The sequence below is a fragment of the Ursus arctos genome, unplaced genomic scaffold (assembly GCF_023065955.2).
Source record: "Ursus arctos isolate Adak ecotype North America unplaced genomic scaffold, UrsArc2.0 scaffold_16, whole genome shotgun sequence".
Taxonomy (NCBI): domain Eukaryota; kingdom Metazoa; phylum Chordata; class Mammalia; order Carnivora; family Ursidae; genus Ursus; species Ursus arctos.
In genome coordinates this window covers 23,670,557-23,694,926 of record NW_026622830.1, presented here as the reverse complement: position 1 = coordinate 23,694,926, position 24,370 = coordinate 23,670,557, and the positions used below count along the sequence as shown (strand labels likewise).

The 24,370-nt window shown below is 36.4% G+C and overlaps 1 protein-coding gene and 1 long non-coding RNA gene across 2 annotated transcripts in view; one reads left to right on the top strand and one right to left on the bottom strand.

The window, feature by feature from the left end:
• ITCH (itchy E3 ubiquitin protein ligase) overlaps positions 1-21,617 on the top strand; it is a 126,201-nt gene extending 104,584 nt beyond the window's left edge. The window contains exons 15-25 of the mRNA XM_026503324.4: positions 18-90; positions 940-1,011; positions 3,992-4,080; positions 5,886-6,045; positions 6,278-6,411; positions 6,729-6,869; positions 8,685-8,805; positions 9,252-9,356; positions 11,773-11,869; positions 16,307-16,379; positions 18,934-21,617. Of these exons, the coding sequence (XP_026359109.2) occupies positions 18-90; positions 940-1,011; positions 3,992-4,080; positions 5,886-6,045; positions 6,278-6,411; positions 6,729-6,869; positions 8,685-8,805; positions 9,252-9,356; positions 11,773-11,869; positions 16,307-16,379; positions 18,934-19,033 (1,165 nt within the window). The 3' untranslated portion in view covers positions 19,034-21,617. The remainder of the gene's footprint in view (positions 1-17; positions 91-939; positions 1,012-3,991; positions 4,081-5,885; positions 6,046-6,277; positions 6,412-6,728; positions 6,870-8,684; positions 8,806-9,251; positions 9,357-11,772; positions 11,870-16,306; positions 16,380-18,933) is intronic.
• LOC130543776 (uncharacterized) lies at positions 3,760-24,366 on the bottom strand. The gene is made up of 3 exons (XR_008959380.1): positions 24,202-24,366; positions 14,575-14,681; positions 3,760-4,811 (listed from the first exon to the last, which is right to left on the bottom strand). It is a non-coding gene; the product is annotated as an uncharacterized LOC130543776 (long non-coding RNA).
• Positions 24,367-24,370: the final 4 nt, after the last annotated feature.

Sequence of the window (24,370 nt, the reverse complement as noted above, 5' to 3'; positions counted from 1 at the left end):
TCATATGTCCTCCTCAGAGACAATGGACCACAGATAGCCTACGTACGGGACTTCAAGGCAAAAGTTCAGTATTTCCGGTTCTGGTGTCAGGTGAGTATTAGGACTTTTTTCTCTACTCCCTTTTCTTTGTTATGTTGCTTATATTACACAGTGGTTGTGAAAATAATTAAGCCATAGAAAAACAGGTAAAATGGGAGGCATAGGAATCTGTTTTTTCTATTTTTAGGGCAAAGAAAAAGATTTATCAGTTAGATCATTTGTGGCTTCTGTAGTCCAGAAAAATAAATTTGAAGCAGTTTGAAAAAAATTGCTACTCTCCTTTCAGTACCCATAATTCTAAGATAGCAAAAGTCTTCCAACAAATGAGTTAAGACATTTTCTGATGTGTAGATTGTAACCAACCCCTTTCATATCTAACATTTGCTATAAATGACTTTGATATATAACTGTATATATAGAGAGAGAGAGAGAGAGATAGTTAAATTCTGAGTATTCTTCCCAGATGTGATCAGTTATTTCTGATATGTATTTTCTGAATTAATGATTTATGGGTTCTAAATAAAATTAATGTATTAATCAAAGTGTTACTATGATGAATATTTTTAAACTTCAAACTCATGTAATTAACTGAGCCCAGGCAAGCAAGAATAATCTAAGTTAGCTTTTTGAAAATAAAACTTAAAATTTATTTGACTCATTAAGTAAGCACTGCATATGAGATTTTTTTTTTTTTTTTTTTTTTGGTTTTCTTCTGTTACATACCAGATGATCTGTAATTAGCATGAATGCTCACAAATGCATGGTTAAACATAGAAATAAATTCATATTCATGGTCTACTTGTTTCTCTAAGCAAAGATAAAAGTAAATATAATTTCACTCTTTTGGTTTCTCAATAGGCTATTTTAGTAGAGTTTACTTAAGTCATTCTTATGTTTCAGCAACTGGCCATGCCACAGCACATAAAGATTACGGTGACAAGAAAGACATTGTTTGAAGATTCCTTTCAGCAGGTACTGTCTTAGCCACCTCATAGTTTGCCCCAAGGCTGCCTGCTCAGAACCACTTTTGGTTCCATGTCTAAGCAGTTTTGGACTTTTTGAGTTGGAGGTCTTACGTATTGCCAGCTGCATTAGTACTTAACAATTTAGGAACATGTAGATAGTTTTGTATGTGTATATGTCTTGTGCTTTTGAAATGTCAGAGTAATTTAAAGTAATTGGTGAGTTTCAGGTTTTCATTTCTAAGCTGAGTGTTCAGTTTGAAATAGATATTTGAGTAAAAAAGTAGGTTTTTGATAGACAGAAGTCTGGAAATATCTGTATGAACATTATTGGATGGGTAAGAGGGGATGACTTTGCTTTTATAGGTGTGTGTTACTTGCATTTTTACAGTAAGCATTTGTTACTCATAATTTTTACAAAAATTTTTTTTGTGTAGGAAAGAAATTGGTCGTTGGTTACGATACCAAAATAAAAAAAGATAATTTTTTCAGAAGTAGTCAACAAATTTTTTTACTGTCCTCAGAACCCAAGTTAATTTACACTTTATTTTGCAACTTAACCAACTGCAAATAAATGTTAAGTGAATTGGATGCGGAGAAGATTAAAATAGCCAGTGAAAAACTGTCTTAAAACGAAAACATCTGGGGCGCCTGGGTGGCGCAGTGGTTAAGCGTCTGCCTTTGGCTCAGGGCGTGATCCCGGCATTCCGGATGAGTCCCACATCGGGCTCCTCCGCTGGGAGCCTGCTTCTTCCTCTCCCACTCTCCCTGCTGTGTTCCCTCTCTCTGCTGGCTGTCTCTCTGTCACATAAATAAATAAAATCTTTAAAAAAAAAAAAAAAAGACGAAAACATCTACTTAGTCCTTACTTTATGGCCAGATATGGGCATATTTTTTTTATTATCAAGCCCGTGTGATGATTGTGGTAGCTACAGCTTCAAAAGGAATGCAAAGGGAAAAGAGATTTTCTGAGTTGGTTGGGAGGTCCTCTGACTTAGCTGGCTATTTGCTTTCAGAAACAGTTATGTGCATTTCCTAATGGAACCTCAGTAATTAACATTGAAGAGAAAAGCCAGTTGGCATCCTGCTAAGTAGGAGCAGATAGCTTTTTAGCAGCAGAACTTGACTAAGGCTATTTAGAGAATTATGAGTTATTGCCTTGATCTGATGGAAATCGCCAAGGCCATTCCCAACTCTAGTCATTACCTGCTTCTAATTTTCATATTCATAACTATTGTGTAGTCAGTCTCTGGTAGGCCAGTTTCTTGGAACATAACTTGCTATTGCATTGCTGAAAGGTGCAAAACATGATTAAATATCCCTTTATTTTTTGACTTTTGAAACCTAAAGACTTTTGCAGAGTGACAGACCAGATGGTACTATGAACAGTTGTTTAAAATTGTCACCCTAGATTTGATATCCATCAAGTAAATGTGAAACCAAAACTTAAGAGAAAAATTTGATTGCTTTGGAAGAGTGACAAATCTGATAGCAAAATTAGCATCCAGTTTTCTTCCTAAGTGGTGGATAAAGTTGTTTGGAGTAGTTAAGTGTTTTTGCTCATTGGGGTAATTGCAGGAGAAAAAAATGTTTTTAAATATTAGACGTTTTATTAAAGGGTACTATTTAAAAATATTTTTTCCGGGGAACAGCAACTCCTAAAGTATCAGACACACGGGGCAAAAGAACCACCAGAATTTCCAAGGGGGAACATTCTCAGGTTTGGGGGAATAGCAAGAGAGATCAGAAATAGCCCTAGGTTTTGGGGAGCAGCCCTAGGGACAAGGAATAGCCAGAGGGAGCAAGAAACAAACAAACCAACAAAAACAAATGTTTTAACCTTTAATTATCTGTCCTTTGCATCGCTGTATAGCTAGCCTAGAGTGTGTGTAGAATATTTGTCATAAGCATTGAATTTTTTTTTGCTATATCTGGGATTTTTTTAGTGGAATATGAATTCATGAAAGTGATGTATTTATTTTGTGGAAACTGAGCCCTGGCATAAGCAGGTTACTTACTGGGCTTCTGTGGATATTTAATGTGAGAGTTCATTCTAATTTCATAAAACAGAGGCATTAAGTCCACTTCTCTTTGTCCAGGCCCTGTCACCTTTTTTTTCTAAGAGTTATTAATATCTGTAATGTTCTTTGATCCAGTTTTAGGCAAGTAATTAGATAGTTTTACAAAGGAAAAACCCAAATCATCTATTCATTATATTTCGGTAATGGTGCTGTCCTTCAAATATGAATGATCTTATTAACCACTGTAGTAGGACACAAAATTTGAGTATTTTTCCAGGTATTTATAGGTTTCCACTGAAAATTAGTTTCCAAAATTAACTATATTCTCTGTGCAGCCCCTGGTTTTCATTTCCAGGATAGCTAAATGCTGTTATGTGTACTTTTGGCTGTAAAACAAACCCAGACATAACTAAACCACAGCCCTTCAACACCCATATGACCTAACAAAGGACCATGCCCACAGTTACTCTTCTTTAAGCAAGTGACAGAAGCAACTTGATAAGTCAAAAGTAAGATTATTTAGGGGCGCCTGGGTGGCGCAGTCATTACGCGTCTGCCTTCGGCTCAGGGCGTGGTCCCAGAATCCTGGGATCGAGCCCCACTTCAGGCTCCTCTGCTGGGAGCCTGCTTCCTCCTCTCGCACTTCCCCTGCTTGTGTTCCCTCTCTCACTGGCTGTCTCTCGCTGTCAAATAAATAAATAAAATCTTTAAAAAAAAAAAAAAAAAGATTATTTAAAAGAAAAGTATGTATCTATAGAGTATATTAAAATATAGATGTGTATAATACATATAAAATATTATAAAACTTCAATGTATTTTCTGTATGATGTTGCTAACTAGATCACGGACACCATTCTATGTGATGGGAAACTCAAGTTACTTATAATGAAGAATATCTCAGACCTGAAAATGGTAGAATGATGTTTCAGTAATTGCTTTTACCAATTCTTTTACTATATTATTTTGTAGATAATGAGCTTCAATCCCCAAGATCTGCGAAGACGTTTGTGGGTGATTTTTCCAGGAGAAGAAGGTTTAGATTATGGAGGTGTAGCAAGGTAGTGATAATATGAATACTCAGAACTTAGTTCCTTTCTTCCAAAGGTATCATTCACTTTGCTTGCAAGTATTTTCTCAATCTTATATTTCAGGAAAATGAATGTAGCAAATTATTGTACCTTTTTCTGCAGCTACAGAAGTTCAGCAAACACTAATTTAACACTTTCTGTCTAAGGGACTGCTAGTTGATTTCCCCAACATTACTCATTTTAATCCTCAGGATAACCCTTGTGAGATAGAATTTTATAGGTAATAATGAGGTTTAGAGACTAACCTACACCACATAACTAAGATGTAGAGCCAGGATGCAAGCTTTGTATCATCAAACCAGAAGCCCATGTTCAGTCTACCACCTCTTTTTTGTTCCACAGAGCGAGCATACAAGGCCCTGTAGTGATCAGGTTATTTTCCCCATCCCAGATTTCTGATACAGATAACAGCCACTCAATTCCCAACTGAGATTAACATATCTGTATTAAGAATTCAGAGGCCTGTGTAAAATAGGAGTTGAAATTTTAAATTCTGCATTCTTAATATTGGAACTTCTAATCAAACCCTAGAAGATAAACTCAAGTAAGAAATTCCTTTGCTTATTCCATAACAATATAGCACATCCGGTTAAATATTTGAATAGCAATGGCAGTGTGGAAAGCAAGGACTTTGGAGTCAGGACTGGATTTGAATCCTTTTTCTGCACTTAGTAGTACAACCTGGGGCAAGTATCTTCCTTCTGTAAAAAAAAAAAAAAAAAACAGTCATATCTAGTTTTCTAGGATTATTGTGAAGAGTAGAAGTAGTGTTTATAGTAATGTTCTTTGACCCAGTTTTAGGCAAGTAATTAGATAGTTTTACAAAGGAAAAACCCACATCATCATGTGACCTAGTTCAGATCCTCCATTTTTGTGTGCTCACTAAATGATGGCTCCATTTTCATAGTTCTTATTTATGTTATGTATTAAAGTTCACATTTCAAAATGTATGATGTAACCACTGGTAAATAATAAATATGAATAGAAACATTGAATTTTGTGTAAGTTAAAGGTAATTCAGGAGGAGGGCAATCATTTATTCTTAATTAGAAAATCAAATAGTATGAATAAGTAAAAGCAGCATTACCACCAGAGACCATGAACTCACAGGAAAAGAAATCTCAGACACAAGCTGGTATCACCTGTATTGCCCCAGATCCATTCTGACTACTGTTCTATCAGGCCCACCCATGTTATATAGTAATTATAATCTTATGTTAATATTCATATTTTCACAACAGTTGAGTTAGAGCTCCTCAGCACATTTTTCTAATGACTGAGTGGCTTCAATTAAGTGTTTTATTGTCTTTGTGAAATTGGGAGTTTTTTCATATTTACCTTAAAATTTAGAGAGCAGTGGCATCTGTTTAGTAACAGATGGAGTAATATTAGGCTTCTTTCAGCTGCTCTAACTACATGGGTTAATAGTAAATTTTAAACTTGCCTCTATAGAGTATTTCATTGATTCTAAGACTAACATTTTAATGTCTCTGACATTGGGATATGTATCACAATTATAATGAGAAAAATTTTTAGTGGCTCATCAAATAATGGTGTCTTTAAGTACATGATGTCTTAGATTCTTTGAAATATAATATGCAGTGTGTAAATCATCTCTGTAAACTAGATGTCTATTTGAACAGAAGCAGTTAAAAATCAACATGGGATTAGAAAACTGTCACCAGCTGAGGAGTGTAGATTCCTGAGAACTTTGTAGCACTGCTCTTTGATTTGTTGGCATGGTTTTTTCACCCTAAATTTTCTTTTAATTTCAGAGAGTGGTTCTTTCTTTTGTCACATGAGGTGTTGAACCCAATGTATTGCCTGTTTGAATATGCAGGGAAGGATAACTACTGCTTGCAGATTAATCCTGCTTCTTACATCAATCCAGATCACCTGAAATATTTTCGTTTTATTGGCAGGTTTATTGCCATGGTAAGTAGAGGTGAAGAACTGTGTTTACTTTGTTAATTCGGCAATACTAAAGCATTGTTTCTTCAACTTTCTCATTTGAAATTTTCTCACCACTAATTTTTTAAGATTGGTTTGTTATCTTTGCCCTTTTCCCAAAAAGATGCCATAATAGATGACGGGAGCTTTAAGGGAAGAATTCATCTAACATTCTATTATAAAATTACATAAATGGTATTATTTTCTTCTCGTATAGGCTCTGTTCCATGGGAAATTCATAGACACAGGTTTTTCTTTGCCATTCTATAAGCGTATATTGAACAAACCAGTTGGACTCAAGGATTTAGAATCTATTGATCCAGAATTTTACAATTCTCTCATCTGGGTTAAGTAAGTTTGTTTCCATTTATCAAAATGTAGTCTTACATTGCTTTCATTATGGTGTTGGTAACTTATCCAAACTATAAACATGTAATTGGTTTATTGAATTTAAATATTAAACTTGTCTCATTTTCTAATATGATAGATTTTACAGAATACACCCAATATCTTAGGCAAAAATATGATGACTTCAGAGCATAATCTTTCCAGTTTTCTTATTATTTTGATGCTATAGTTTTATAGTAATTATTGAAGAACACAGTCTTTTAAATACTTTTTATATGGTTGAATTAGTATAACAGATAGTGTTAATTTCATTTGTGCAGAGAAAACAATATTGAGGAATGTGGTCTGGAAATGTACTTCTCTGTCGATAAAGAAATTTTAGGTGAAATCAAGAGTCATGATTTGAAACCTAATGGTGGCAATATTCTTGTGACAGAAGAAAATAAAGAGGAATATATCAGGTGAGAGAGAATGCTCCTTTTAACGTACTTCAGCCTTTCTGTTGGGCTATAGCACATTGATAATTGCCTAGTAATACTAGTGGACAGTATTTCAAAAGATAATGTTTGCCTTTTTACTAATCATTATGAGAACTGATCGTGTATAACAAGGACATGATCGCTTTCTACCTTACAAGTGTGTTGAGAGAGGAACAAGGAAAGTGCTATGGGAAGTCAAGGGAGGCAGACATTATTTCTTCTAGTTGTGATCATGGAGCAAGTAGTTGATGATACTTAATTTAAGCTTTGAAGGTTGGGGAGGATTCAGTTGTGCAGAAATGAGAACAAAAGTTATGAGCAGAGATATGAAGGCTGGAAAGCACAAGTCACAAATAGTAAATAGGGAAGTGTACTGTGTGGTGGTGCTGTCAGGCAGCTCAGAGTTGAGATCCTATTCTGCCATGTCCCTCATTTCAGAGGCCAAGGAAAATGAGGAATTTTTAGATGATGTGGAGGCTAATAAGTTATAATAACCCTTAAGAGAACAGTCAGAACTGTATCCAAGTGGTAGATAGAGAAGCCACATTACAAGAAATTAAGGACCAAATTCACTAGACAATCTAAATTTCTTTTAACAAGTCTGGCAGCAGAACAACGAGAAGGGAGAACAGATTCTTGTGGAGGCAGCAGGGTAGAGGCGATCCTGCAGGTTAACTCAAACTAAATTTTACAAAGAATTAATCTAATGGGTACTGATAGATTTTATATACCCTTTTTTGGTGTATTTTCAGTTTAACCACAATTTGAAGATTATAAAGGGATAGAAAAGAATTTTGGTTATATAGAACTTTCACTTTTTTTCAAAAAGTGGGAGTTTTAAGAGTAGATATAACGCTAGATCATTCTTTCAAATACCAGTTCTGTAACCACTATGCCATGTAACATCAAGTCATTGGGAAGAATCTCAGGGGGTGCTTGGGAGGCTCAGTCGGTTAAGTGTCTGCCTTTGGCTCAGATCACGATCCTGGGGTCCTGGGATCAAGCCCTGCATTGGGCTCCCTGCTCAACGGGGAGTCTGTTCTCCCTCTCCTTCTGCTTCTCCCTGTTTTTTCTCTCTCGCTCGCTCTCTCAAATAAATAAAATCTTTTTTAAAAGTCAAAGTTGAAATCTAGAATATTTAGTAGAGAATTTTCATTAAAAGTATTTTCATTCGGGGGGCGCCTGGGTGGCTCAGTTATGATCTCAGTGTTAGCCCCACTGCAGGCTCCTTGCTCAGCAGGGAGTCTCCTGGAGATTCTCTCTCTCCCTCAGTCCCTCCCCCCACCACACACTGTCTCACTGTCATGCACACGCGCTCTCTCTCTCTCTCTCAAATAAATAAATCTCCAAAACAGTATTTTCATTTAAAAAAAAAATTGCAAGGCGGTATCTATAAGTTAAAAGCTTAAGAGACTTTTGCAATGTATGTACCCTGTTTAGATGCTGATTCAGAATTTGAGCACTTGAATACTTGGCTATAAAGAAATTATTGTTTACTTTTTTGTGTGATAATAGAATTGTGGTTGTTTTCAAAATGAGACTATCTTACAGAGATAAATGCTGAATTATTTATGTTTAAAATGATAGTATATGATATCTAGGTATGGGTAGGGGCATAACGAATTAAGATTAGTGTTGTGTTGAAGCTGGGATGTACATAATGTAGGACTCATTATATCCTAATTTTATAAATATTTGAAGTTTTTCATAATGAAGTTTTTAAAAATTATTTTTACACTCAGAATTTAAAGGTAAGATCTAAACTTCCTGATAGCTTTTTTAATATTTATTTACCAGAATGGTAGCTGAATGGAGGTTGTCTCGAGGTGTTGAAGAACAGACACAAGCTTTCTTTGAGGGCTTTAATGAAATTCTTCCCCAGCAGTATTTGCAATACTTTGATGCAAAGGAGTTAGAGGTAATGAGTTTTTCTTATTTCCTCTGCAGCATGCTGGTAAATAACGCCTTCAGGTGTCTGCTTTCAGCTCACTTTATCATCTTTCCAGTAGCAATAGTATTTTTTATGCTAGCAGGATGTTTTGAAGCTTCCCAATGGTTTAAAAAGTCCGTAATTTATCAAATATATTAAAGTGTTATCCCCCCACCAAAAAAAAGAATTACTGTCGGAACCTCTCAAATGAATGAATTATTTTACTTGAATATGTGTATATATGACACCATCCATGGAAAATCAACCTTCATAAGTAATGTAGTCACAATTCTTGATGCACAGCTTATAAACATAAGCCTCCTGATTAATTTGTTTTTTGAAAATTATTGAATATTAGTCTTTTCTTCTGTGTGTCTAGCAGTTTTATATAGGTTATAAAGAAACCATCTTTTTTTTTTTTTTTATCTTCAAAGGTCCTTTTATGTGGAATGCAAGAGATTGATTTGAATGACTGGCAAAGACATGCCATCTACCGTCATTACACTAGGACAAGCAAACAAATCATGTGGTTTTGGCAGGTTTGTCTCAGTTTATTTCTATTGGCAGAACATCATAATTTTTTAGAAATTGCTTACCATATATGGAAGAAAGTCACAGAACAAAATGTACCAATATATTCAGGCCCCTTGTTCCATCCTATGCATTATAATAAATGAATAGATAATACAGTTGCTAAGTTACAGAAGCAGCCCAAGTGTCCGTTGATAAATGAATGGATCGAGAGGTGTGTGTGTGTGTGTGTGTGTTGTGTGTGTGTGTAAATGTGTGTCCCCACACACTGAATATTACTCAGCCATAAAAAAGAATGAAATCTTAAGGGAAAAAAAAAAGAATGTACTTTCGCCATTTGCAGTATCATGAATGGATCTAGAGGGTATAATACTAAGTGAGCCAGAAAAAGATAAATACCATACGATTTCACTCATGTGGAATTTAAGAAACAGACAAAAAGATAAACCAAAAAACAGACTCTTAACTAGAGAGAACAAACTGATGGTTACCCGAGGGGAGAAGGGTGGGGATGGGTGAAATAGGTAAAGGGGTTTAAGAGTACACTCATCATGATGAGCACTGAGTAATGTATAGAATTGTTGAATCACTATATTGTACCCCTGAAACTAATATAATACTGTATTTTAATTATACTGGAATTAAAATTTAAAAAAAGATTATAACAGTATTTTTAAAAAACTATTGCTGAGTAAGCAACACACACCTTGCACCTTTGCCCCGGGTATAAGATAACTTCAGATGATGATTCCCCTGCATTTGACCTAAATGCTTTTGGAATTTTATGGAATTGTCTCAAGTATGGTTTTTCAACATTCATACCTCATTAAGAATTTTTTAATGTTCAAAAGGCAAAACTTAAGAGAGTGACCTGGTTTGGAATCATAATGGTGTGTCTTCAGAAAATGCCTGCTGTAAGCACATGAGAAGATGCTCAAATCACTAATCATTAGTGAAGTGCAAATCAAAACCACAATGAGATACCATTCCATATCCATTACTAGCATGGCTATTATCAAGAAACAGAAAATAATCATCCTTGTTGAGGATGCAGAGAAATTGGAACTCTCCTACATTGCTGGTGGGAATATAAAATGGTGCACAACTGTGGAAAACAATTTGATGGCTCCTCAAAAAGCTAAACATAAAATTAACATATCCAGCAGTTCTCCTAGGTATACCCAAAAGAAGTGAAAGCAAGGACTCAAACACATACTGGTACTATGTTCATAACAGCATTATTCACAGTAGCCAAAAGGTAGAAGCAACTTAAGTGTCCATCAGCAGATGAATGGATAAACAAAATATGGTATACACATACATACAATGGAATATTATTCAGCCTTAAAGAGAAAGGAAATTCTTACAGGCTACAGCAGGGGTGAACCTTAAGAATATTATGCTGAGTGAAATAAGCCAGTCACAAAAGGATAAATATTGTATGATTCCATGATTCCATTTATATGAGGTATCTAGAATAGGCAAATTCATAGAGACAGAGTAGAATAGAGGTTAACAAGGGCTGTTGGAGATAGAGGGATGAGGAGATAAGTTTTATGAATTCAGAGTTTTTGTTTAGGATCATAAAGTTCTGGAAATAGTGGTAATAGTTATACAGTAGTGTGAACATAATGCCATTGAATTGTGTGCTTAAAATGGTAAATTTTATATGTATTTTACCACAACAAAAAAATAAAAATTTTAAAAATGTCTATTACTTATGTAAAATTCATAAGAAACTCAGATGAACTGAGCTTCTATGGCAAATAGGATTAGCATTTTAAAATACTTGACAGTAGTACAATAGGATAAAAATTATTTACAAAAAATACTTGGCTGAGTCAAAATATTTGTGCTACAGGCTAGAAAGAATCTTCCATAAACCTAATGTTTTGAGCCAGAGTTGTAGGAGTTGAAAGCCACCTGATTCTGATAGTGTGTAGCTACACCAAAACCTAGAGAACACTGAGAGAAGGAGTTTATTGGGATATATATGAATCAGAAATCTATGAGCTTGATTTCATTTGTTCATAAAACCAAAGAGCCCATACTGATTCAAGCTCTGTGTCCTGTGTAACCACATGTATATCCTATAGGACAAGCATACCTGGGAGGTAAAATAAGGGGCTGCTCTAGAAGAGCTAATATTGAGACTTCGTGAGTAGGGAACTCTTAGGTCCCGGGCACCCTTCTTTTTCTATCTCCCTAAAAGGATGTGGTCCTAAGATTTATATAGGGGAAGGTTGGCAGGGCTTCAACAAACATGGAGAAGCTCCTCCATCCACAGTGGTGGGGTATAGTCATTATCTAGTGCATCTAATACTTAGGGAGTTCATTTGAAATGATCATTTTTCATTCTTGTTTATGCTAAACATAACATAGGACCTATATATATCTCTTTACATGTGTGTGTGTGTTTAACAGTTTGTTAAAGAAATTGATAATGAGAAGAGAATGAGACTTCTGCAGTTTGTTACTGGAACCTGCAGATTGCCAGTTGGAGGATTTGCTGACCTCATGGGTATGTATACAGGATCACTTTTCCTATACAGAAAATTGTTTATCACACGGTTATATCAAATCAGTGTGTATAAAACTTATCAGAAATAACAAAGAGTAGACTTTTCCTAACCAGTCACAGTTAACCTGAATTTGTGTAAACTTTAAATTCACTTTGTAGTCCTTACCTCTAGAAATTTTTAACCCTAAGTCTAGATCCCACATTTTAACTTCATAGGATAGCAATATTCTATATGTAAATCTGTTTCGTCATTCAGTCATTGGCAAACATTTTAGTGTCTCCTACAAGCCAGGCACTGTTGGTTGTATTATACTATATTTTAATGATGTGTTTAACACTCTTCTCTATTATACCTGGAGCTCCTTAAGATACAGATCCATATCTTCATCTTTTTATTTTTGGTGCCTAGCATTAGTACTTGTCACATAGTAGTCACTGATCAAAATGTGTGTTGTTTGGAAATGAATGACCATGAAAATACTTTTGTGACTGATAATAAATTAAATTCAAATCTTTAACACCAGCATTACGCCAGGTACCACAGGAGAACAGAAGTTATGATCCCTAAGCCTGTTTCAGCTGAAGCAGAGAGAACTGAAGAATTAAGTAGGCAATTTTGGATACAGTGACTAAAAGCCAGACCAGGAGAATTTGGGACATTATTCTGAGGGTATTGGAAGCTGTGGAAACTTTTGAAGAGAGGAAAATTTGGTGAAGCTGCATATTAGCAAGATTTGATAGCAAGGTATAGCATACATTAAAGGATAAGGGAAACTCTGGAGAGAGGAAGGAAATATTGGAGCAGTTGATCTTAGGAGATGAAGGTAGGGATGGAAAAGAAGGGATAAATGCTAGAGAAGTGCCAAAGGTACAAATAGGACTTGATTAAAAGATGAGATATAGGGATACCTGGGTGGCTCAGTTGGTTGAGCATCTGTCTTCGGCTTGGTTCATGATCCTGGAGTCCCACGATCGAGCCCCGCATCGGGCTCCCTGCTGAGCAGGGAGTCTGCTGCTCCATCTGCCCCTCACCCTGTTCGTGTTCTCTCTCTCTAACTCTCTCTGTCTGTCTCTCTCAAATAAATAAATAAAATCTTTAAAATAAAAAAAAGGTATAAAGGAAGAATGCCAAGGACAAAACCATGTTTTGAAAAGTGGAGACGTTGTAAAGTGTAAAGAACTTGGTTTAGAGGTTTTGAGGGAAGCTAGTGAGTGGCTTATAACCTCTTGAGTTCAAGGCAACTGCCAGACAACCAGGAAAAAAAACCAGGGAGCCAGAGGGGCAGTTTAGTAGGTATTGCCAAAGTATGAGTTTAGAGGTAAGAGGAGTAGAGCAGTGACACTTGAAGCTATTAGAATAGGTTGGCTTATGCAGAAATAGAATACAAAGAGTAGAGGGCTGATGCTTAGAAACACCTGTATTTAGGGATGAGACAGAAATAGCCTAGAGGCAGACTTAAAGGATTTAGAGCCCAGAGAGTGAAAAGGAAAAATAAATAGTCTCTCAGAAGCAATATAGAAAGGAGATTTTTAATCCAGTGCTAGTGAGGTCTCAGAGAAGGTTTATTATTACTAGGTAAGTTTTTGGAGAGGGGCACCTTTTGAGAATGCTCTCTAATTTGAAAAAGAAAAACCAGGGGCGCCTGGGTGGCACAGCGGTTAAGCGTCTGCCTTCGGCTCAGGGCGTGATCCCAGCCTTATGGGATCAAGCCCCACATCAGGCTCCTCCCCTATGAGCCTGGTTTTTCCTCTCCCACTCCCCCTGCTTGTGTTCCCTCTCTCGCTGGCTGTCTCTATCTCTGTCGAATAAATAAATAAAATCTTTAAAAAAAAGAAAAAGAAAAACCATGTTGGTGGTTCAGGAAGTAAGGTAATGACCAAAATGAGGAAAAACTTGGTGTAAGCTTCTGTATAAACTAGAAATCTGATCATTTAAGAGATGAGAATGAGGTCTGCTCTTGGGAATAATATTTGGGGTTGGGTGGAGCTATCTAAAATAGCACAGGAGGATACCTGTGGAAGGCAGAGAGGAGATTGTTGTTCATAGAATTTTAGAGGCCATCTGGTTTAACCTTCCACTCGGTGTAGAAGGAGAAAGTTATAAGAATGGTGTATATAACAGTTTAATGTGATGGTTCTCAACCTTGACAGATCAAACATCCCATTTCTATAACAAATATTTATAATATACTCTACAATATTCTGGAATAAAATTGGTAGACATGAAATAAAAGTACCTACAAATCTCAAAAAAGATACATAAACTTAGCACTAACTAAAATTTTTAAGAAGTGGCTTATATTTATTTCATTCAATGTGTATTTGGGAACAACTGTTAGAAGACACTAGTTAATAGATACTTGTTCCTACTTAAAAGGTCTGGTTTAAGATAAGATCTGAAACCTTTCTGTACAAGAAATACTGGGATATGAAAGAACAGATAGAAAGAGCAAGAAATAGAGACGCCTGCATAGCTCAGTTGGTTAAGTGTCTGCCTTCAGCTCAGGTCATGATCCTGGGCTCCTGGGATCAAGCCCTATGACAGGGCTCCCTGCTCAGCAGGGAGCCTGCTTCTCCCTCTACCAGCTGTTCCCCCTGCTTGTCCGCTTGCTTTCTCTCTCTGACAAATACATAAAATCTTTAGAAAAAAATAAAGGGCAAGAAATAATAGACTTAAATATGGTAAGAAAAAGAGGGAGGGACACCTGGGTGGCTCAGTTGGTTTAGCATCCAGCTCTTGATCTCGGCTCAGGTCTTGATCTCATGGTTTTGAGTTCAGGCCGCACACTGGGCTCCATGCTGGGTGTGGAGCCTACTTAAAAAAAAAAAAAAGAAGAAGAAAGAAAAACAGAGAAATAATCTAAATGAAGTAGGGATAATAGACCTGCCAGAATAAATTACAGGTGATCAAAGTGGAGAAAAATGAGGTAGTGTCTATGATAAAATTCCACTACAGGCCAAGGTTCTGATATATAAAAAGCCCTCAGAGACCATATTATTTGAAAGTTGAAATGGGTTTAAAATAGAAACATAGGTGCAAGGGTCCACATAGAGCTTGTGTGGTTTAGGGGCAATGTCAGAATAAGATTGAAAACAGCAGGCAACCTAAAAATAATTTCAGTATATATAATGTATACAACTTGATGTCTTAACATTCTGTAAAGTTTCAGAAAGCATTTAGGATGATATGACATATTTGTAAGATAGCCTTTATTGGTGAAATTCACTAAGACCCTTCATTTCCTGTTTCTCTCTTTTAATATTTGATCTGTGTCTTTTGAATGCAATCCAGATTCCTCTGTTACATATTAATTAGCACAAAAAATGTTCCATCTTTGTGGTTAGAAATGCTGTGATATATTGAGTAGAGAGAATGTTCAGAGTGAGTTAACATAATTTTGAGCTTAATTATTTAATAATTTTAACTATCCTTTGTCATAATGACCATTTCCTATCTTACTGGGCTTTTCATATAACTACTTGTGCAAATACTTTGATGTTATTAAATCAAAAGTATTACCAGTGCATATTTGTACTGGTCAAGAGGGACATGAGAACATGAGAAAATTCTTTGAGTATGACTATCTCACACATTGCAGAACATTTAGTTTGCCTGGCCCATTCTAAAGTCCAGTAACACCACTAATCATTGTGACTACCAATAAATGCCTTCTAGGGATTGGTAGTCACCTTTTAGAAAACCAGTGCTTTAGGATCACCATTCACTCTTGTCTACAACAGAAGGTAACTGAGAGGAGAGACAAGAAGTGGGCATAAGTGTATAAAGGTTCTGCAGGACCTATAAGCACAAGCATTGTTAATATTGAATTCACTAGGTTATGTTTAAATCAAGTTTTATTGTGTAATGTCACAGTGGATTGTAGTTTTCCTGTTGTGTTTAAAGCTAAAATTAAGCTTCTTAGGTGTTTTGTTGTTAGGTGAGATATATTAGTTGGAATGCCAGATAAAACTGCATTTTCTTCTCTTCGGCATACATTAACAAAATGGTTCCCAAACTTTAATACTTATTAGAATCACTTGGAAGCCTGTTCAGACACACATTGGTGAGCCTTATCTCAAAGTTTCTGATTCAGTTCAGTAGGCTTTGGGTAGGGCCTATGGATATGTGTTTGTTTTCCTTTTAAAGATTTTGTTTATTTTAGAGAGAGGGTGCACAAGTGGGGGGATGGGCAGAGGGAGAGAGAGAAACCCAAGCAGACTCCACGCTGAGCACGGAGCCTGATGTAGGACTTGATTTCATGACCCTGAGATCATGACCTGAGCTGAAATCAAGAGTCAGATGCTCAACTGACTGAGACGGAAGCCCCAGATTTGTGGTTCTAACAAGTTCCCAGGTGATGCTGATGCTGCTGGGCTGAGGGGGTCACAATTTGAGAACCACTGAGTATCAAGCTATTGATGATTTCACTGTTTTAGGGAGCAATGGACCACAAAAATTCTGCATTGAAAAAGTTGGGAAAGAAAACTGGTTACCCAGAAGTCATACGTGGTAAGTAAAATCAGAAAGAGTAGAGAAAGTAGCCTTTTTCCAGTTACCCTGTAGATATTAAAGCCTGTTGGAAATTAGAAATGAAATATTTTCCCCGTGGTATTGAATTACTTTTAATAGCTTTATTGAGGCATAATTTATATACCTAAAACTAAAGATCGTAAGGTTACTCATTTAAATTCAGTGATATTTAGTAGATTTACAGAGTAGTAACCATCAACCAATTTTAGATTATTTCTGTCACTCAGGAATGATCCCTTAGACCCATTTGCAGTCCCTCTTCCTACCCCTGGATTTTTTTTTTTTTTTATGTGATATTAGGAAATCTTTTAACTTTTCTCTGAGGGCAGAAGAAATCAAGCTTTCATAGCCTTTGGGAGAACAGAAATATTTTCTTTTTTGTTTTCCTTATAATAATATTTTTTTTATTATATTATGTTAGTCACCATACAGTACATCCCTGGTTTTTGACAAACCACTGGCAAGACTTATCCAAAAGAATAGAGAAAGGACCCAAATTAATAAAATTATGAATGAAAAGGGAGAGGTCACAACCAACACCAATGAAATTGGAAGGATTATTAGAAACTTTTATCACCAGAAATATTTCCTCATTATAAATGTAGCTTAACTGCATTTCCAAAAATGTACAGAACTAAAAACAACCCTATTTTCAATTCAGATACAATATGTTGGAATCCCACCTAACATCAACAATATTTGAACTTTATTTTTTGAGACATTTCAGTAACCTTGCTGGATATTCCTTTATTTTCTCCATCCACCCTTCATACTTCTTTTAGTGTCTGTTCCTTTATATTTTCATTCACATACATATATTGGTTTTAAAGAAATAATATTGGCACATTTGTAGAAAATCAGTTGACCATAAATACATGGGTTTATTTTGGGATTCCCAGTTCTATTCCATCGATCTATTTGTCTTTCCTTAATCACAGTACCATATTGTCTTGATTACTATAGCTTTGTAGTAAGTTTTGAAATTAGAAGGTATGAATTCTCCAACTTTTTCAAGATTGTTTTGGCTATTCTGAGTCGTTTGGATTTCGATACGAATTTTAGGATCAGCTTGTCCATTTCTACAAAAAAGTCAGCTGAGATTTTGATACAAATTGCTTTGAATGTGTAGATCAATTTGGGGGGAGTACTTTATTCTTTTTGAAGCTATTATAAATGAAATTGTTTTCTTAATTTCATTTCAGATTGTTAAGATTATTCATTGCTAGTGTTCAGAAATAGTTATTTTTGTACATCCATCTTGTACACATGTACAACACATCGATTTGACCTCTTGTCTCTTTTTTTCAAACTTGGAACAGATTGTGTCATTACACTCCTGTCATCAGTTTATCTTAGTCACACATGAAAACCAGCCTCATTACTTTGTCAGGTTCCAGGTTTTCATTTGCAAGAAGTAACAAAAGTTATAATTGTAGATTTATTTTTCCTTTGTGGATAGCATTATTTCTTATGATGTCAAACATTTGCCTAGGCCTTATTGTTAAAATATAGCAGAGGGGCCAGAGCATTATGGCAAACTCACTACCTCATGAAGGTGATAATAATATGGCCCCAAATTAGAAGATGCCCTTTAAAACCTCACAACTAAGAATAGGACAGAAAAATTCAGTAGGAATAGAGTATTAGCTATTAAAGCAGAAAATTTGTTCTTAAAGTAGTACACAGACAGTCCCTGACTTAAGATGGTTTAAGATTTTTTGACTTTACGATGGTGCGAAAGCAATATGCATTCAGTAGAAACTGTACTTTGAATTTTGAATTTGATCTTTTCTTGGCTAGCAATATGTGTATGATACTCTCTCATGATGCTGGGCAGTGGCAGTGAGCTGCAGCTCCCAATCGGCCAGCAGTCATGAGGGTAAACCAGTATATTTAAACAAGTCTGTATCCATACAACCATTGTTTTTCACTTTGAGTACAGTATTTAATAAATTACATGATATTCAACAATTTATTATAAAATAGGTTTTGTGTTCAATGATTGTGCCCAACTGTAGGCTATTGAAGGTGTTCTTAACACATTTAAGGTAGACTAGGGTAAGTTATGATGTTTGGCAGGTTAGATGTATTAAAATTCATTTTTAAAACACATGTAATCCACATGTAACCCCACCATAAGTCAAGGAAGATCTGTACTTTAAAACTTTTGATAAGAGACCTGTGGCCTACAAAGCCTATATTTACTATCTAGCCCTTCACAGAAAAAGTTTGCTGACCACTAATCTAGATTAGGGTGAATGGGAGAGTATGAGAGGACTAACTCTTGGGCCTGTGTTGTATATACACTTGTTAGTTCTTCACTCTACCCTGAAAGATAAATATTGTTATTCCCATGTTACCAAGGAGGAACCAAAGTTCAGAAAGGTGAAAGCACTTGTTCAAAGGCCCAGTGACAGAGTTGGGATTTGAACTCAGTTTTGCCTGACTTTAAAACCAGTGTTGTTATATACTAGACTGCTCATATGATTCTTCGTATATTTCCTTTTCTCAAGCTAACAATTCTTACTTTTAGTTTTAACCGCCTGGACCTGCCACCCTACAAGAGCTATGAGCAACTGAAGGAAAAGCTGTTATTTGCCATTGAAGAAACAGAAGGATTTGGACAAGAGTAACTTCCAAGAACTTGTGCCACTAAAGGACAAGAACTTATTTGCAATGTCTGTCCTTTTCCTTCTCTGCTTATTGCACATCTTGTTGTAAAATTGGGCTGTGACTGTTTAGAGAGTTATTCGAGTGTAAGTAAATTAATATTATCATTGAGATTTATCTCCCAGTGATTCTGGATTTCTACTCAATGTTTCCAGAAATCAGATCTGCAAATGACTAGTCAAACCTTACTTAACATGAGATTTAACACAGCAATGAAATCTGCCTTGTCTTATTCCACTAGATTGTTACCTTAACAACAGTTCTGTATATGTATGTCAAAAGTCTCACTTGGGAGTAGATTTTTTTCTTTTAGAGATTTCTGCAGATACGCAGGGAAGTCCCTTGGTAAATGAAATATGTAAGATCTTAAGCCTCTTGTTTGTAAGAGGTATTTGTTAAAAGTGCAGACTTAGCCCAGCTTCTGGGGATGTGAGCAAACTTCTGGCTTGTGCTCTCCCTCTCATTTCAGCCTGGCCTGACTATTGTTTTTCCTTTCCGGAGCATGAATCCACGCATCATTTTGCTGTTATCCTTGGAAAGTGATGCAAGACTCTTGCACTGCTCTACAAAGTAGTTTTGTTACTTTGAATTCAGGGAGAAGTTGGTCCCAGCCTGCAAATGACCCTATAACCCTCTTCATTTGGAAGTCTGATTGTTTTAATTGCCTTGCAAATACTAAACTTTTACAAATAATATTAACATTGTGCTTCCTTCATGGTGGTTTTATAAAAGTTAATCTGGAATTGGAATTAATTTAGCTAAATTCATCAAAGGCCATCATTGACAATTTTTATATGTTCCTGTATACAAATTGCATCTATAATTTTACATAGTCCAGCAACTTCAGTTATATTTAATTATTGCTAAGGAGTTCACGCTATAACTAGAGTACTCTACACCCAAAGAGAGAGGTCAATGAAATATCCTCTAAATTACATTTTCATTAGGGAGGGAGAGCTGTGGTACTGGCTAAAAAGAAGGGAGTAATACATTTAGTAGCAATACATTTCTAGTAACCACAGAAATGTATTCTCTGTATGAATTAAAAATCTTCAAACTTACCATTTCTCTCACACCTTGGAGTAGTCTTTTCCATTCTTTACATTGTCCTGAATTGGATAGTCTCTTCACTTCTAAAAATTTTAACAGGCTTTTCCTTGTTTTTCCCATGACTGTTTAATTTCATAGTGCTCCATTAGTATCTGATTAGTGCACTTTTGAATATCTCTATAGTTAATTCTTTTAACTTAGTCTTAGACTCTGTCAGGAAGGCTGCTGTCAGAGGTTTGACTTTATGGACAGTGGGATGAAGCCTCAGTCAGCTGAGTGCCCATCACAGCAGAACCCTGAGGACAGCCTCAAAACTCGTGAAGCAGGACTTTGGCAGGTTTCAGTAGCATAACATGAACAAGTAGCACTGGGCCAAAAATCAGCAGAGAGTAGCAAACCCCTGTTCCATATGGAAAGAAAATGGTTTATCTTTGTCTCTAACTCCTCTTACATCCTGGAACAACAACAAAAACATTTTTAAACTTGTGTACATATGCTCTAGAACACTGCCATCATAAAGCAGACTTAAGTGAGTGAAAGGGTTGCCTCATCTAGAAATTGTCAGTGTAAAGGGAGGAGATTAGGTTCTCCCCAACCCTATCTTTATTTTGTTTTTTATTCCATATACTCCACGAAATGTATGGTCTCTAAAAGCCCTAGTTGTTTCCAAAGTAGGGACTCTGCCTTTTTGTTGGTAGGGGGAAAATGCTGTTGCTTTGTCTTACAGAGCGAATGTCTGCCAACTATCCATTCATTATATAAATCTGAACTTTGGTAATATATGGCTGTGGAGATTAAGCCTTCTATAAAGACTTACTATTGAGGTGAATTCTCATTAAAATGTAGTTATCTACAATATTTACTAGAGATTTATGAGATTAAATTAAATAATGTAAGAAAGTAGACTTTTTGTTCTACATAATGCTTGATGATTCATTTAGGGACCTAGAAATATTGTGTGAAAATGTATAAATATCACCCAAAAGGCTTTCTGCCCTATATTTTTAAAATACAGAATAGTTATATTTGAAGTAGCCCTGGCCCTAGTTCTATAGGGCTTGGCTATTTAATATTTTTATGGAAGAAACATTTAGTTCTGGAAAAGGTAAATGCTTGTATATATTTTTGCAGCCTGGGATCTCCCTTACTCCATTTCTTCCTTTAATTTAAGTGGCCACGTGTATATGTCTTCCCTGCTGTGTTAGGAAAATGGGGGCTGGATATCCCAAGAATCAGAGGTTATATAAAAATACTACAGATAGACAGCAGACATAAATACCTACCAAATGCTATTTTAAATTTTGGTCCAAACTGAACATTTGGAAATAGATTTATTGTAAGTGTTCAATTAGAGCGATTTCTTAAATCTGAACTAAATTGCTTTTTAGAATCCTTTTTCTTTGTAAGCCTTGTAAATGCTAATAAATCCTGTTAATTTTTTTTTTTTTTTTTTTTTTTTTTACTGCATGTTATGTTGAAATAAAAAAGTAAAATGAGCGATTGCCTTATTCTTCTGCTCTTTTGGGAGATTGGGGAAGGCAGCATTTCACAGCCTGGGTCAGGAGGGAAGGACCTCACTTGTTTCATCAGATAGAGTGGTTTAAAACTGATCCAGCAGCTCATAATAATAAATTCCTGCTCTGTCTTTTATGATCTTATATCAAGTGCAGAAGAATCTAATTTCATAAGACTTACAATAACTCTATTTAAAATTCAGGTATTCTTCATCAAGAGATTGACATATCAGTGTCAATGCATCAGAAATTTAAGTGAAGAATGACTCACTGGCCCACAAAGATTTCATCCTAAATGAACTATTTCAGTCAGGCCCACTCTGCCACTTTTTATTTATCTGGTTATTAATCTAAAACGTTATCAGGGATGACTCACGTAGTTAGACTTCTCTATTTCTATACCCTCCTTATTTTGGATATAATTCCATCTGAACTCCTTTAGGCTAATTACTTCTACTTAATATTGTTGGTATCTCCAGCCCCCCTTTATTTTTTGTTTTTCTTTTATTAAGAGTTATTTACAAAAGTATTTGTATATATGGTATGCTTTCATTTACTAAAAACAGGGAATGGCAGCACTGGATTGTATATTACTGTATTGGAGTTCCTTTGTTTTCTTGAACTGTAACTTCAAATACTCAGGTAACTCTACAAATATCACAGGGAGTCAAGTGCTCTTATAAAGGTCCTGCACAGGGCTGCCTCACTTGCATTTCCTTAAAAGATGTAAGACTGTGTTTATAATTAAACTTTTTTGGTCCTTTATTTGCACACTGTTCTGTTAGTCTTGAGTAAGGAGGTTTTCGCTACCTACAGTGAAGCCTTCTTTCTATATGATTGAGTCGTATGTAGATTTCTGCCTCTTTGCTTTTCTAAGTGGGCAGATTATAACTTGTCTATACTGTGGAATAGGTAGAAAAAACTGGAAAGACCCACTGAGGTGATACTGGGTGTGTCACCTATATTGAAGAGAACCAAAATGAAGACATCTGCTTTTCTAAGACAACTTGAAGGTGCTCTGAAACAGAACCCCAGCAAGGGTGCTGAGTAGAGAATCACCAGCTCGTTACCAAGACTGACCTCAAGAAGCTGTCCTACTCTCTAGCTTCAGTAGACCTTTTTTTTTATTAGGAAACCAGGTGATCATGCTCTCATTTAAAATAGAACCAGTGGTGAGAGGCTAAGGGGATTTGTTTTGTTCTGTTTTTTGGTTTTGTTTTTAATGCTGAACTAACAGTGACATTTGCAGAGAGGATTCTAGGGTATCTTGCTGTTTGACAAGGAGAGGAGGGTCTTCATTGGAGACCTCAGAAGGTCAGTGTTTGTCCCTTTTAACAGGTTCCCATTAAGCAGAGCTGCTGTGGGCAGGAGGGTTTCCTCAAGGCACCCCACAGGACAGGACCTTGAGAATTTGCAGTCATACCTATGGATCACTGAAAACACTCATACTGTTATTTTTCCTCATTTCTAATTCCCACCTGCTCTTCTGTTTGTCTTCCCCATCCTAGCAACCAATACCACACCTGTATTCATTTAGTCCCAGGACACTATCAACATTTATTACTATGTCCCAAACATTGTTAGATATGCCACGTGAAACTGTCATTTGGTCTTCCTGGCCATTTTCAAATGATTAATTCTATTTTACAGATAATAAAATGGAGGTTCAAAGTGATTAACTTGAGGCTATTCAGTGGCAAGAGTGCAAACTGGAATTCTGGTCTGTGACTCCAAAACCTGCCTGCCTAAACGTTTATATTCCATTACTAGTAATGTTAACCTTGATCCTCTGATTAAGATGGTGTCTGCCCAGTTTTCTCACTGTAAAGTCACTATTCGATCCTCTTAACATCCAGACCCCCCTGGAAGGAGCACCACATCCTTCCCTAATTAAGAGAGGCTACAGTGGAATAAAAAATTGGAGTTAGATTATCTGTGCTGAACTGAGCAACCTCCCCAGGAATGTAACCTTGAAACAGTCAACATGGAATTTTCTGGTCAATACTAGTAAATTTACTGACAGATCCGTTCCTCTCCCCTCGTAAGGGCCTAAATAATTCGTTCCTTGCTGATAAATTGCTTTCTTTTTTAATGCCCTCTCTTGACTGTAAAAGTCTTTGTGTAGAGATGGGATGCTACCCGACTCATGAGTCGTGTAATAAAGTCAATTAGATCTTCAAATTTATTCCATCGAATTTTGTTTTCTAACAAAGGCAAAAAAACAAGATAGGACAACGTAGGGCTTTGCGAAGAAGGCTCCCCCCTTTTAAAGGTCAGAAAATGAGGGAGCAGAGATGTTAAGTGGTTTCTCCAAGGTAACCCAGGGTGGGGCTGAACTGGGAGTCCTAAACCTGCATACTTCCAGGCTGACCACTCCATCTGAGAACCTGCCTGGAATATTCCCAAGGGGGTCGCTCTGGAGACTCCAGAGACGCGTGACTCCAGTCGCACTACCCGACTTTGCCTTCTGTGCATTTTGGCACCGCGCCTCACTTTGCCTTAACCAGGGCGCAAAGGGGGTCTCAGCCTACCACCGTCCACCCACGGTTTCCAGAGCCAGCTCAGACCTCGGTTGAGAGTTGAAATCCTCTTCTGACACCATTAACCAGCATCTTCCGGCACAGGAGTTGTGAATTTTCCGTAGCTGAAAGCGCTCCTCTGCTTTTCACTTGCGGACAGCGCCTGGTAAATTCCCTACAAGCCCTGGGGGAGTTAAGACCCGCCTATCCACCCGTC